This window comes from Stegodyphus dumicola, chromosome 5 (genome assembly GCF_044657685.1).
Source record: "Stegodyphus dumicola isolate Sdum_Otavi_A_Nest chromosome 5, ASM4465768v1".
Lineage (NCBI taxonomy): Eukaryota > Metazoa > Arthropoda > Arachnida > Araneae > Eresidae > Stegodyphus > Stegodyphus dumicola.
In genome coordinates, this window is record NC_140772.1 from 147,017,402 (window position 1) to 147,030,540 (window position 13,139).

The 13,139-nt window shown below is 32.8% G+C and overlaps 1 protein-coding gene across 2 annotated transcripts in view; it reads left to right on the forward strand.

Annotated features, from left to right (window-relative positions):
- The window catches only part of LOC146997289 (uncharacterized), a 330,931-nt gene extending 319,994 nt beyond the window's left edge, over window positions 1–10,937 (forward strand). The window contains exon 6 of one of the 2 annotated variants that reach the window (XM_085817170.1): window positions 6,022–10,937. In XM_085817170.1, coding sequence (XP_085673296.1) covers window positions 6,022–6,026 — 5 coding nt within the window. In that variant the 3' untranslated portion in view covers window positions 6,027–10,937. Of the gene's footprint in view, window positions 1–243; window positions 1,396–6,021 lie in introns of those variants that run through there. The other variant, XM_085817166.1, reaches the window with a different exon arrangement.
- Window positions 10,938–13,139: the final 2,202 nt, after the last annotated feature.

Consider the following 13,139-nt stretch of genomic DNA (forward strand, 5'->3'; position numbering starts at 1 on the left):
ACGCAAAATACTTTAACTTATCTGCTTGGCTTTAGGTCAGAACAACGAAAACAACAAATTCACCCTTTGTAGAAAACAATTCTGCCAGGCAATAATCTACGGGGAGTTTTTTCCCTATGAAACTGAGCCAAAAGTGTTATATAGTATCTAAATATGGAAGTGTTGTACATGTTAAACGTGATCGTCATTGCATTACTTTCACTATTTTACTAATGAAATAAAGATATACCGATTTTTTTGTAGATTGGAAAATCCTCCTTGTGATCATGAAAAGGAGCAAAAACTGGAAAACGAGAAAGAACTGGAAAACGAGAAGGAACTGGAAAAGAAGCGAGAACCGGAAAAGATGCAAAAACTGGAAAAGAATCAAAAACTGAATAAAAAGGAAGAACAGGAAAAGAAGGAGAAACTGGAAAAGAAGCAAGAACTCGAAAACAAGAGAAAACTGGAAATGACACAAAAACTAGAAAAGAAGCAAGAACTGAAAAAGAAACAAAAGCTGGAAGAGATACAAAAACTAGAAAAGAAGCAGGAACAGGAAAAGATACAAGAATTAGAACAGAAGCAAGAACTGAAAAAGAAGCAAAAATTGGAAAAGAAGCAAGAAATGAAAATGAAACAAGAGCAGAAAAAGAAGCAAAAACTGGAAAAGAAGGAAGAACTGAAAAACAAACAAAAACTGGAAAAGCAACAGAAACTAGAAAAGAAGAAAGAACTGGAAAAGAAGCAATTACTGGAATGGATTCAAAAACTAGAAAAGAAAGAAGAACTGAAAAAGAAGAAAATACGGGAAGGAATACAAAAACTAGAAAAGAAAGAAGAACTGAAAATGGAGAAACATATTGAAGAGATGCTAAAACAAGCACACAAAAGTGAACTGGAAAGGCAAAAGTTGAGGGAAAAATTGCAAAAACCAAAAAAGAGAGACCTGAAAATGAAGAAGGAACTGGAAAAAATGCAAAAACTGGAAAAGAAGCAAGAGCCGGAAAAGATGCCAGAAATGGAAAATATAGAGGAGTCTGAAAAGACGCAATACCTGGAAAAGAAGCAAAAAACGGAAAAGATTCCAAATCTGAAAGACAAGCTGGAACCGGAAAAGAACTGTCAAACCCGAAAAGGAAACCGGTTGAACTGCGAAAAGAGCCAGAACTGGATACCGACTGTAGAACGATTGATTTAATGACCAAACGAAGCAAGACCCGGAAAAGAAAAATAGAACAAATAAATCATATACCTGCTTCATTTTACCAAAATTTATTATCAACAACATTTTTATTATCAAGAACTTTATGGTGTTCTTAGTATATGGACGGCATTTGATAATATTTTGCTCGGTAAGTGTAACTACTGATATATTATAAGCTAGTAATTAGTCATGCTAACTTTAAGATACCAGTATTATTTTAGCAGCAACTAAGTACACTCTTTCGTAGTTCAGATCTATGTTTTCAGTGCCTTTCATGGCTGCGAGGTCTTCCGGTTTTACCTGGAAAGTCACAGTTTATTGACTTTTTTAACACATAGCTTTACACATGACAATATTTTTCAACAATAAATTTATGTTGTGCTACTGGCTTTAAATTGTGCAAATAAATATTGCACGGCATATCTTTCATAATTGAACTCATGAAATTAATTTATACAAATTTCATTTTAAAATTTGTTTGACCCTGAGCTGTCTTATCCAACTGCAGATATTCATAGAACTTTATATCAAGGTTCAAAGAAACGTTCAAAAAGGAATGTTTATCCACTTTTAATTATGTGTTAATCAGCATGATTTGCATTACTAAGATTGTAATTCTAAACAAATTAAAAGCTATTGTAGTATGTACATTAGCTTTTCATTTGCTTTCACCTTGTTTAAATTCAGTTTGACATACCACAGTTTCCGTCTCTACTCAGGATTTTTTCAGTGTAAAAATTCAAGATTACAAATTGAAATGAGCGAAAGAAATAACTTTTAAAATGTGTGTATACATTACATCAGAATCATAATATAATTAGATAAATAAACTGAATAATATGTTATAAAGCGAATTTATATCAATTTCGATTTCTTTCAAAATAGAAATTCCTTCGCACCTCATAAATCTCACAGAAACTCTCGGTTTGTGATTCGTGAGCTTTAGTTTTTTATATTTGGAATTTGGCAGCAATATGATTCACTGTTACGATGCAAATTCTTGCTCACAAATTGGTTATCTAACTAGAAAATGGTATAATTAAAATAAAATGAATATTATTAGATGGAAATGTTGGTTTCCTTTGCGTTTATCTGAATGGTATCGTATATATAAACCTGTTGGAGACGTTTTTTTCCCGCACATCGAATAGAGACACATAGTCACATAATACAAATAATATGAATACAAGAATATAGTGTAAGATGATGCTCTACCACATTTCTCTATTACTTAAGACTGCGAAAGATTTGTTAAAGCATTACAGGATCATACTCTGATGGATCTCGCCGTTCTGTTTCATTTTCTGCCCTCGAAAACACCACATCTTAGTACAATAGATTACTTTTGAAGGAATGGATTATTTGAAAACATTGTAACTGTAAGAATTATTCTCTGACGTTATTACTGAAAAAGCGGCTGAGAGCATAATCTTTGGCTATGCTCTTTAAGCTGTATTAAAACCATTTTGAAATGTAAGGCCTACAAACTGAAACGTAAATTTATCTTATTTCTGTACTATTCATTAGAGTTATATACATTCCCATCAATAGATACTGAATGGCTAAATATTCTGCTTACCCAAATCAGTTATTTTTTTTCTCTCTTCTTTTTCTTAATTTTAATTAGTCCGGAAAGTAAAGCTATAGAGAATTTCACTTCTTCATTAGAAATCTGATTTAGAATTTTGTTTTCGGAGATAAAAGTTTGAATTCTTTATCCCTTTTCTAAACACAAAGATTGAAAAACGTAACATCGAAATTTTGAAAACATTTATACACTAATAGAAGGGAAAAAAAAACAGAATATAATGCTTCAGCAAGCATGTAAATATCTCTATCACTTAAGTTTCAGCTATGTTTGCTATAGTATATTCAGGCGTATAAGGCGCACTTTTAAAAGAAAATGCAAGATTGAAATTTATGGGTACGCGCTGTACGCCAGCTATAAAAATGTTATGTTTAGAAATATGGAAAAAGTGATTAGAATTAGATAAAATTAGATTTCTGCGTGTAATTAAATGCTTTTTATTTAAGAGAAATAACATAGTTTATGTACTTAAAAATTTTCGTTATCGGATTCTGTTTCATTTTCACCTTCACCTCTGATCCATACTTGCATAGACAGATCCAAGTTCCTCATATACGTCTCAATCTATAACTTCAAGCACATCATCGAATTCTGTTTCAGTTTTGCCGTAACTTTTACTCTGATCCACACATAAATAATCATCTTTCGTTGCATCTAGACCGTCAGATATACCACATAAATTAAACGGGTTTAATTTTATTCCGTGATTTTATTATCTACTGACACACTATTTATGCACTGACATGACGTATTTGGTCTCCATTTGTAATTAGTTTTTTCACCTTCACTTTTGTTCGAGTATTCCACTAACGTTTAAAATATTCTATCGATGATTTATTGACATATATGTCTAATATATGAACTAATGGCAATAATCCGCCTGGATAAACTGTCATATCTGTATAACACTCTTTCAACAACATATTTGTGCTATCCGTTAGATGGAGGATGAACATGTCCCAAAGTATTAGACTTTCTTGATTATCTGAGGCAAAAGGAAGCTTTTGCCAAATATTTCTTATCCACAGTTTCACAACATTTTTCTCCGCCGATCATTTCTCGTGAATACGGATGAAAACACTTTCGGGAAACTGCACTTCAGCAAAGTCTTTCTTTTCAAGATATCGATGAGCTTTTAATTTCGTACGGTCGGCTAAGCAGGAGATCAGTACGGTGAGGTGAGATTTCTCGTTGGCCTATTGATTTTATGTTAACCGTTATTTTTCTTTCATATCATTGTTTCTTTATCTCCTACTATATCAAAACTTCAGGAATGACATCGATATTTGCAACACGTGATAGTAAATAAAGTTTAACATATTTTTAAAAACTCATCAAAGTTTTATCTCTATATTTTCGAAGCCTTTGAAAAAATTTTATCTCTTTTTCTCGGAGAACTGAATTATTCCGTGAAGTAAATCGAATACACAACCTCAGTTTGCTTTAGAGTTTTCACTTCCATTTGCACTCGTTTTTTCTATTTTTAAGGCAAAGAAACGTACGCTGTTTCTTGTTACAATTAATCCATTCTAGTGATGATGGGGATTTTCTACAATGCAGTTTCCAACACTTTCGCCGACGGTAAGCTATTTCATTACTTCTTTATGCAATACACATTTATTCTTTGGCGCAATAATCATTGTAAAATTTCATGCCTCTTCCACTCGTGTACGAAGCATTCACGAAAACCATCCTGCATGATTTCCATTTTCTTTCGCAAACTGAATGACTTAACATTTGAAACTTGCATAGTGTTTGTTTCGTTCGGCGAAAGCCATAACTGCTGGTGAAGAAAGCACTGGATGAACTACACTTCACTAAAATCAAATGTGATATCGTTAAGTCTTTGATGTTGACATCAGAACCACGGCTTCAAATGACTACAGAAAGAAGAAACATGACTCCTAATTCCGCAAATTCACTTTGGTCGAAAGTGCACTCTTATCCAAATGATGTTCCTTATTTCTCGAAGTCCTAGAATAACATTCTCTTCCACATCCAGAATGAATACAAATCACCTCCTACCTTGAAGAAATATTTTCCCCGATAATCATTTCTCCTGCGCACCACCTTATCGCTTGCCAAACTGCAATGTTTCCGCAATTGACATATTTGCTCGTGTTTCCTAAGGTATGAAATAATCAAGAAGAGCTGTTGCGAGATATGATGTTTTTGGTATTGCCAAACCACCATGTGTATTTTATTGCTTTCTTTATTTACTAAAGACCTGATGCATTGTAATTAAGCGATATAAGAACTTGATTTATATGCGATTACGTTTTCTTATACAAAATGTTCCAACAAGGTGCTTATGGGTTGTAATTTCATTTATTCAAAACTCAGTCTAGTTATATTTATAAAATTTTCAATAGCAAACGAAAGTTTTAAGAAAACAGTTTAAACGTTTTGGGTCAAGATACTTTTCAAAAAAAGTCTAATCCAAGAATTATTTATATGAGAAATTTTATGTAAAAACAAATGGCGCACATTTTTACGTTTGAAATTTACTGGCATATTCCATGCCAAATTTAGTAAGAGATTTCAGGTTTTTACCAGCTATAGGAAGTCAAGGATTTCTAGAATAATTTACAAAGTCAAGGACGAGTTCTGTCTATTGTTAATTGGTATTTTCATTTCCAAAATAGAACATTGAAAATTAAATTTTGAGAGAAGTCTTTTTAATTTTTTTGGCACGCTGCATAATGAGTTCATTTCAAAAAAGCTGAAAATAAAAGTATCAGTTTTCTACATTTTACTAATTATTCTTTCCTCCAATACCTAGACTTCATTTCGGAAACTTTCCTTTTGGTTATAAGAAATAAATCACAAAACAATTGACTGATGTCAATCGAAATCAGACGGAGATACTTATGTTCAAAATTATTTCATAACGAGTGCAAACTTTTTCCTCATAAAATTATGAGTGTCGGAGAAACATATGAAGAGCTAGGCTTCGTAATTTTTACAAAACAAATGACTTTAAATTTAAAAGTACCAAAGCGCAAACATTTACGTTTTTCAAAACACATTTGTACTTGCAAGTCAATGCCTACCACAAACGACCAAGATCCGGTCTGAACTTTTGCAGACAGTGCACAGACATGCGTTTCGAGTACCTTTCATTTTGGTTATTTGCGTATGCCATGTAACCTTCTCAAATATTCTCATGCTTGTGACTCAGAATTGAAATATCATTTTAACTGATATTTTTATGTGATGTGTAACAATAATTTTGTTTATTTTTCAGGATGAAGATTCAGGCCCCCTTTGCGCATACCGACTGTAATTTGAATAGCCAGTTTACAATAACAAGCTTAATAGTAACCGACCGTCATAGGAAGACGCCCGAGGCTTAAAGGAACGCGAATCTCTATCAAAGTTGCAACTTGTGTAAATGCAATTTTGACTTTTAAATTCTTTTATTTTCCCTTTTTCGTGTCAAAAATGTTTCTTTCTTCAATATTTAGTTTAATAACGTGAAACTTTAATTTAAATTTTTCTTTTCGCTATTTTTACTTTAAAAAGATTTTAAGTTCTTTCATTTTACAAAAGTAATACTGATTTTAAAAACTATAAATATTTCCTTTTGGTTTTTTATTTTAAAAAATTGCTTTTAAATTCTCACTTTATTTATTTTACAGAAATATTATATACTCTTATAAGCTAAACACATTTCTTTTTTGTATTTCCATAAATGCCATTTTTTCAAAAAATATTTTACTCCTTTTCATTAAGGGGTGTTGGAAACCCTATAGCAACAATGTTGAATTGGCAATTTTTGGATTACCTTTTCTGAAAATCTGCTGTTCTTACAGGCTTGAAGGTTTTTACGTAATTAAAGTACATCTATCACCTCGCGCTCTTACAAGCACGAGGCAGGTTCGTCTATGCGCTCGCCATAGTAGGAAAATAATCTCTATCTTTGAAATTTTATCCTCTAATTTATTACACATAACGGTACACAATATACAATAAAACAAATATCACTAGTATAGTATACATTTAATTATATACATAATATAAGGCGTGCAAAACATGTTTTAAGTAATCTCAACTATATACATAATATAAGGCGCGCAAAACATGTTTTAAGTAATCTCTTTCCACACGGCATGGCTGCCGGTCCAATCGCTAAAGTACCAAGTCTCGTATTCACGCCACCAGCCTGCCTCGATCGGTTTTTCCGAGGAATCTCGAATTCTTTTAATACGGTGTCTTTAATCATAATATTGTTATATCAATCCATTTCATCGAGAGTCGCGATCAAACTTTTAACTTTTGTTTTTAAACTCTGCAAAATAATTTTCCCTTCTTCAGATATTTTATAGAGATTAAGAATCACTTCATCATGATGTAAAAAGAACAGCCATTTCTCAGCTTTCGATGGTGGGTCAAACACATAACTCCTTTCATTATTTTCAAATGTTTCAATAATCGTTTCCCTTGCTCTAAGAATCTCCTATATCTTGATAAAAATAAGAACCTTAATTTCTCATTTCCATATAAAATATACTTTCTCGGTGTCTACTGGCTTTAACGCCTGACATTCGAATCATGTTATTAACAGACATAAAAACAATTATAATTTTCTAAGTTAATATGGTTAATATATAAATTAAGAAGGACTTACCTTTGATCCCGATAGTGAAAATATCGAACGAAGAGCACAACTTGACGCTGTTAACTTTAATCATGAGCACACTGCAGTGCCACGTAACTTGACATGATTACAACACGGTAATTCACATTATCCCTGATTTAACTTTTCATGATTTCACTAGGATGATGAACACTGATGATCCCATTTTACCACTCACTGGCTGTTAACTTTTTAGCACATCACGCTTTCACAAATCGGATGAATTTATTCGCACACATGGCCCTAAACGCGCCATTTTCTTTCGTCATAAAAATCTTCTCTCATCGTAGATCCATTCGTGAACTATCACCGAATTTCATTTTATAACTTTCAGTAACTTTTTACAACCATATTTATTTATTATTTTCACTATTTAGTGATTTCCTTTTTCACAATCTTATCCTATCGACTGCGCCGATTTGCACCTCGCGCCGTTTCAAGTCCGAGGCGGGTTCGGTCATTTCTCATGCACTCGCCATAATAGGAAAATAATCTCCATCAGCTTTGAAATTTTATCCACTAATTTATTAAACAATACACAATAAAACAAATACCACTACTATACATTTAGCTTAAGTTATCTCTTTGCACACGGCATGACTGCCGGTCCAACCGCAAAAGTCACAAGTCTCGTATTCTTCCCACCAGCTTGCCTCCACTCTGTTTTCCGGCGTAACTACGTCCCTTCCTTTAACCGTCTTTCGCCCCTCGCGGATAAAATGTTCTGGAAACGTCTTTCGCTAAGGGAAGTAACATCACAATACCTAGCTGAATATACTGAAAAGAGCTTTTTTATCATTTTAAATTTTAGAGTATTTTACAGTATATTTTGTTACGCATAGTAAAATTTAGCACTGATTATAATCAAAAGCTCTTTTCGGCAAATATTTGGAAGCGTAGTAAATAAGGTATAAAAATTTCAGATACCTGTGAGCAGTAGTTCTTGAGAACAGGTACTACATCGAGTATAAAAAATCACGTTCGGGGGAAAACGCGATTTTATGTAAAAATTCTCAATTATCAAAGTATTCAATGACAAATTAAAGCTAGATTTTGTACAGTCCTAATTTTCATAGAGATTAAAGAACGGTGTTTTAAGAAAGCTAAAATTGTAGAGAATTTGAAAATGCAAATATCAGAAATCCTCATTTTATGAAATGTTTTGGCTTTCATCACCCCTTCAACTATTCTATTCTTTAAAGTCCTTTCTCTTTTTTTTCTATTCTGGTAAAACTTGATATATAAATTTAATTCTTTGTCTTTTAATTTTTAATTTTATATCTCTGGTCGCATTTCTCTTTAACGATTAACATTTTGCATTTGGCTTATTATTATTATATTAAAATTATGCAAAATGAACAAACAGTAAATAATGAGATGCTCAATTAAAAACAAATACAGATTTAATGATAAAAGGGAAATTTTTAATGTCATTACAAACAAGATTTCAAGGGGTTCAAGAGGCCGTTGCCTAAAAAAAAAAGAAAACAATTCGTCGTTTCCGGAAGAAATGAAACTTTAAAAAATATTTTCGTTGTCACAAAAACCAAACTTTTTGAAACATTACGTTATTCAAACTCTTACGTCACTTCCGAGTGTCACGTTATCTAAGATGGCATAGGTTTCGGCTACGTACCCAAGCCTCTGGCATCTCCTGAGGGCGGTTGGTTACTACACCTGAACCAACGATAGTGAACTTCCGGTGATATCCTTCTGTCTGTACCTGAATGAAACTGGCTCTATTTGACGGCACACTAGCGAAACACTAAAAAGTCATGATTTAAACGACGATGATTTGAATAATTTAACTGGAATTTTGAGGACGACAATTTAGATTAACTGCTGCTGATTTTTTATTTAGGTGGTCGTGAGTATATGGTTTAGTGATGAAGAGTATGAATAATTGAGTAGGATGATAATAAAACTTTAGGTGATCGGGCTTTGTATCTAGGTGAAGTTTTTTTATTCTGACGACGACTTCAATGATGATGATGAAGATGATACATAGGATGGTTTAGAATGACTGCTGTGATTTGGGTGATGATGGTTTATCTTATTCTGACGATGATCATGGTGACGCGATATACATGATGGTTAAAATGACGATGTGTATTAAGTGATAATAAATATTTAGATGAATTTGATGGTGACATAGTTTTGACTGATGACGATTTTATACATGATGTGAGAGTGATTTATATAATACTTTAGAGGAGTTAGACAATAAAGACGATGATTAAATGAGGATGAAGAAGATGATGATTTGGTTGATATTGCTTTCTATTTAGATGATCTGGAAGATTATGATTTATCTATCTCGACGATGATAATGGTGATGATGACATATACAACGGTTTAAACTGAAGGTATGATTTCGATGATGATGATTATTTAAATGATGGTTTTGAATTATCTGGTGATAATTTTATAATTTCTTTCTTGGTTATTCAGATAACAATTTTGATGGTGATTTAGAAGTTTGAGGTGATAAAGACGATGATCAAATGAGAATCATATTGTTGATGGTGGTGATTTAGATGATACTGCTTTTTATTTAGTTGATTTGAGCTATAATGATTTATCTTAATTTGGCGATATTTTCAATGACGATGATGATGATAATAAATATATATATATGATGGTTTAACATGAAGATGTGTTTTGGGTAGTTATGCTTAGTTAGATGTCTTAGATTAGCAGATGAAGTTGATTGGATTTAGAAGGAAATTTATATATATGATGATTTCAATGAGTTAGATATTGATTTAGATGAAGGTATATTCATTTGATAATGATTATTTAAACAATAAGAGGGTCGTCCGAAAAATTACTTTGCCGTAAACCATAAAAAACAAAGTCTTATTACCTGGAAAAACCTATTGCAAAAGATACAGCTATATTTCTGCTACTTCTCAGCATAAGAAACATCGGAACTATACCAATTGTCATAGCGTCGGTTACCTATTTCCATTAGAGTGTCATAGAAGTCTGTCGCCTGGGAAGAAAGGCAGCCCGTCACATTTGTCTGCAACATTTCACCTGTAGGAAAGTGTGCCCAGACAAGAACGTCTTCAGGTGCAATAACACGTGGAAGTACTTAACAGCAAGATCGAAGCCATAGAATGGATGGTCAGACATCTCCCAGCGAAACGTCTGCAACATATATTTTGTGGAATTCCCCGTATGCGTCCGATGTTGTCGTAGGACACCACAACACCAGCACTGAGCATCCCAAACCATTTGTTCTGAATGGCTCTTCAGATGTTCTCTAGTAAAGCGCAATAAAGATCAGCTTTCACCGGAGCACCACTCGCCAATACGTCAATGAGCAGAATGCCTTTACTATCCCAGAATACCGTGGACTTCAATTTCCGTGCATAGACTGAGGATCGTCCGGCGCGTGGATCCCTGTGACGCCAATCAATTGTGAGTTGCTGTTTTCTGTGGTGAAGTGAGCTACCCACATCTCATCACCTGTAACGATTCTGTTAAATTGCGTTCAATAAACTGATTTATGTATCTGCTGCCTCTAGTTCTTTGTGTTTAAGTTTTGAGTATTCGAAATAGAACTCAAATACAATCAATCATATATATAGATTACATATCAATTCATATATTTGAATTAAATAAATATTTACTTACCGGCCCGAAACTTTCTTAACACGTTGAGCGCGGCGCCGGTCTCTGGGGATTGACAGTGAACTTTCCGTGTGGCCGGCGTCGGTCCCTGGGAACCGGCACTGGAATTTTCGTTTGCCTGGCGTCGTTCCACGGAACCGACAGTATAAGTTAAAAAATAAATATAGTCTCAATGAAATGTGATCAAATTTAGCATTAATGAAATGTATTGAAACATTCTAAACAAAAACACGGCTTAGCTTTAAGGCTTAGCTCGCTGCCGGTTGAACGGAAAGGACAGCAAATTCGGCGCCGAACTCAGCGTGTTAATTAGAAAGCTACCGCTCGGCCTTAAAAACGCACAGCAGTTTGGTTTAAATAACCATTGATAACACTATTCTATAACGTTCTATAACGTATTATTCTATAACGTTCTTTCTATAACGTATTATTCTATAACGTTCTTTGTACGTTAAAGTACATATAGCACAAGAGTGTGCAAGGAAACTGATATATAACAAATTTATTTAATATTTTTCATATAATAAGGATAATTTCAAACTGTAATCATAATTCTAAAAATCCATGACATTATCGAATTGAGACCTGTTTCGATGTCAGATATATCTCGTAATGAAATCTGATATTTTTTGAAATTTAACAACTAATTTTTCGAGGTATTTGACAGTCCAATCTGTATAAGTTTCATTTATTTGTTTAAATGTTTGTAAAGTGTTATCACAGATTTTCATAAAAAAGGGTGTGAGAGATAATTGATAAAATTGATAGATAGAAATGGAGGGAATATTATGCATTTGTTCAGAAACATAAACGTAGTATTTGTGAGATTTCTCGCACAGCCAAATTATAATTGTTTTGTTATTTCTTTTTTTTTCATATTTAATTCTTTTAAATTAATTTCTCAAAGTTTGTCATAATTTATGTGACTCAACTAGGTACGAAAAATTGATTCGGAATGTAAAAGAAATATATGTATTCTGTAACATTATTTTTTGTAAAGTTTAATTTTTTTTAATTAACAAGGTCTGTAACCAATGTTTGCACTTATTTAATGCACGGAGTTCCAAGCAGTTTCACTCATCATCCTACAAGCTGCAATAAACACAAAAACACAACTCTGAAAATGAAATATTCTAACAAGGATTGTAAAGCCAAAGGCATATAACTAGTCTCCTCTGTATGCTCAGATCATTCAATATGATTTCTCTCACAGCTTATACATTTTCAGGTGAGTTACTCACGTTCGTTTTTAAAGGTAATCAAAATAATGGAAAACTGCAATTAAAAAGATTAAAATTTCGACAAATTGACTAAATGAAATATATATTCGCTGGTCGCTTAAAATTGCTTCAACGGTACCTAGTTCCAAATTGCAAGATGGGTATTCCACACACGGATAATCGAGAATTAGTATAACATTCTACAGCAAAACATTGCAAATTCCGTGCTTTTTTCATATAATGCATTCATGCTGTCAGATTTATTATGTCTAATCTTATAATATTATTGTAAAATTACGGCCGGTAGAAATCATTCCTTGAAAATGAAGGCCCCTTGCCACCTTCTTGATGACTAATTTCAAATGGATAATTCAAACGTGGCGAAAAGAGAAATATTAAAATTTTCAAAAATTCGTGTTTACGGTTTTTTAATACCTAGATTTACCACTGCTAACTAATATTATGATATAATAATATATTAATAATTAGTCAAATGAAATTTATGTGGCTTCGTGTCAACCACTTGGTATTTTTAACGCTGTGTTTGAGCAAAAACAGAATATTGTTTATTTAAGCTATAATAAACATCCTACAGTAACATTTAGTTATTGTACATTGTTTTTTATCAGCACTTACGAGCTGAAGTTTCGTCTTATTAAACTATCCATATTGGTGTTTTTCATGCTCCTATATTGTTTTTGTATATAAATAATGGAAATTACAATTGGGATGATCAGTTCCATAAAACTCTCAGTATTCTGCAATCCTAACCACATGACCAATGGTGCCCCAAACATACAAGAAACAAACAGGTATTTACAAGTAGGAATGATTTTCGAAACGTTTGCTTAAACTCAAAACAAAATA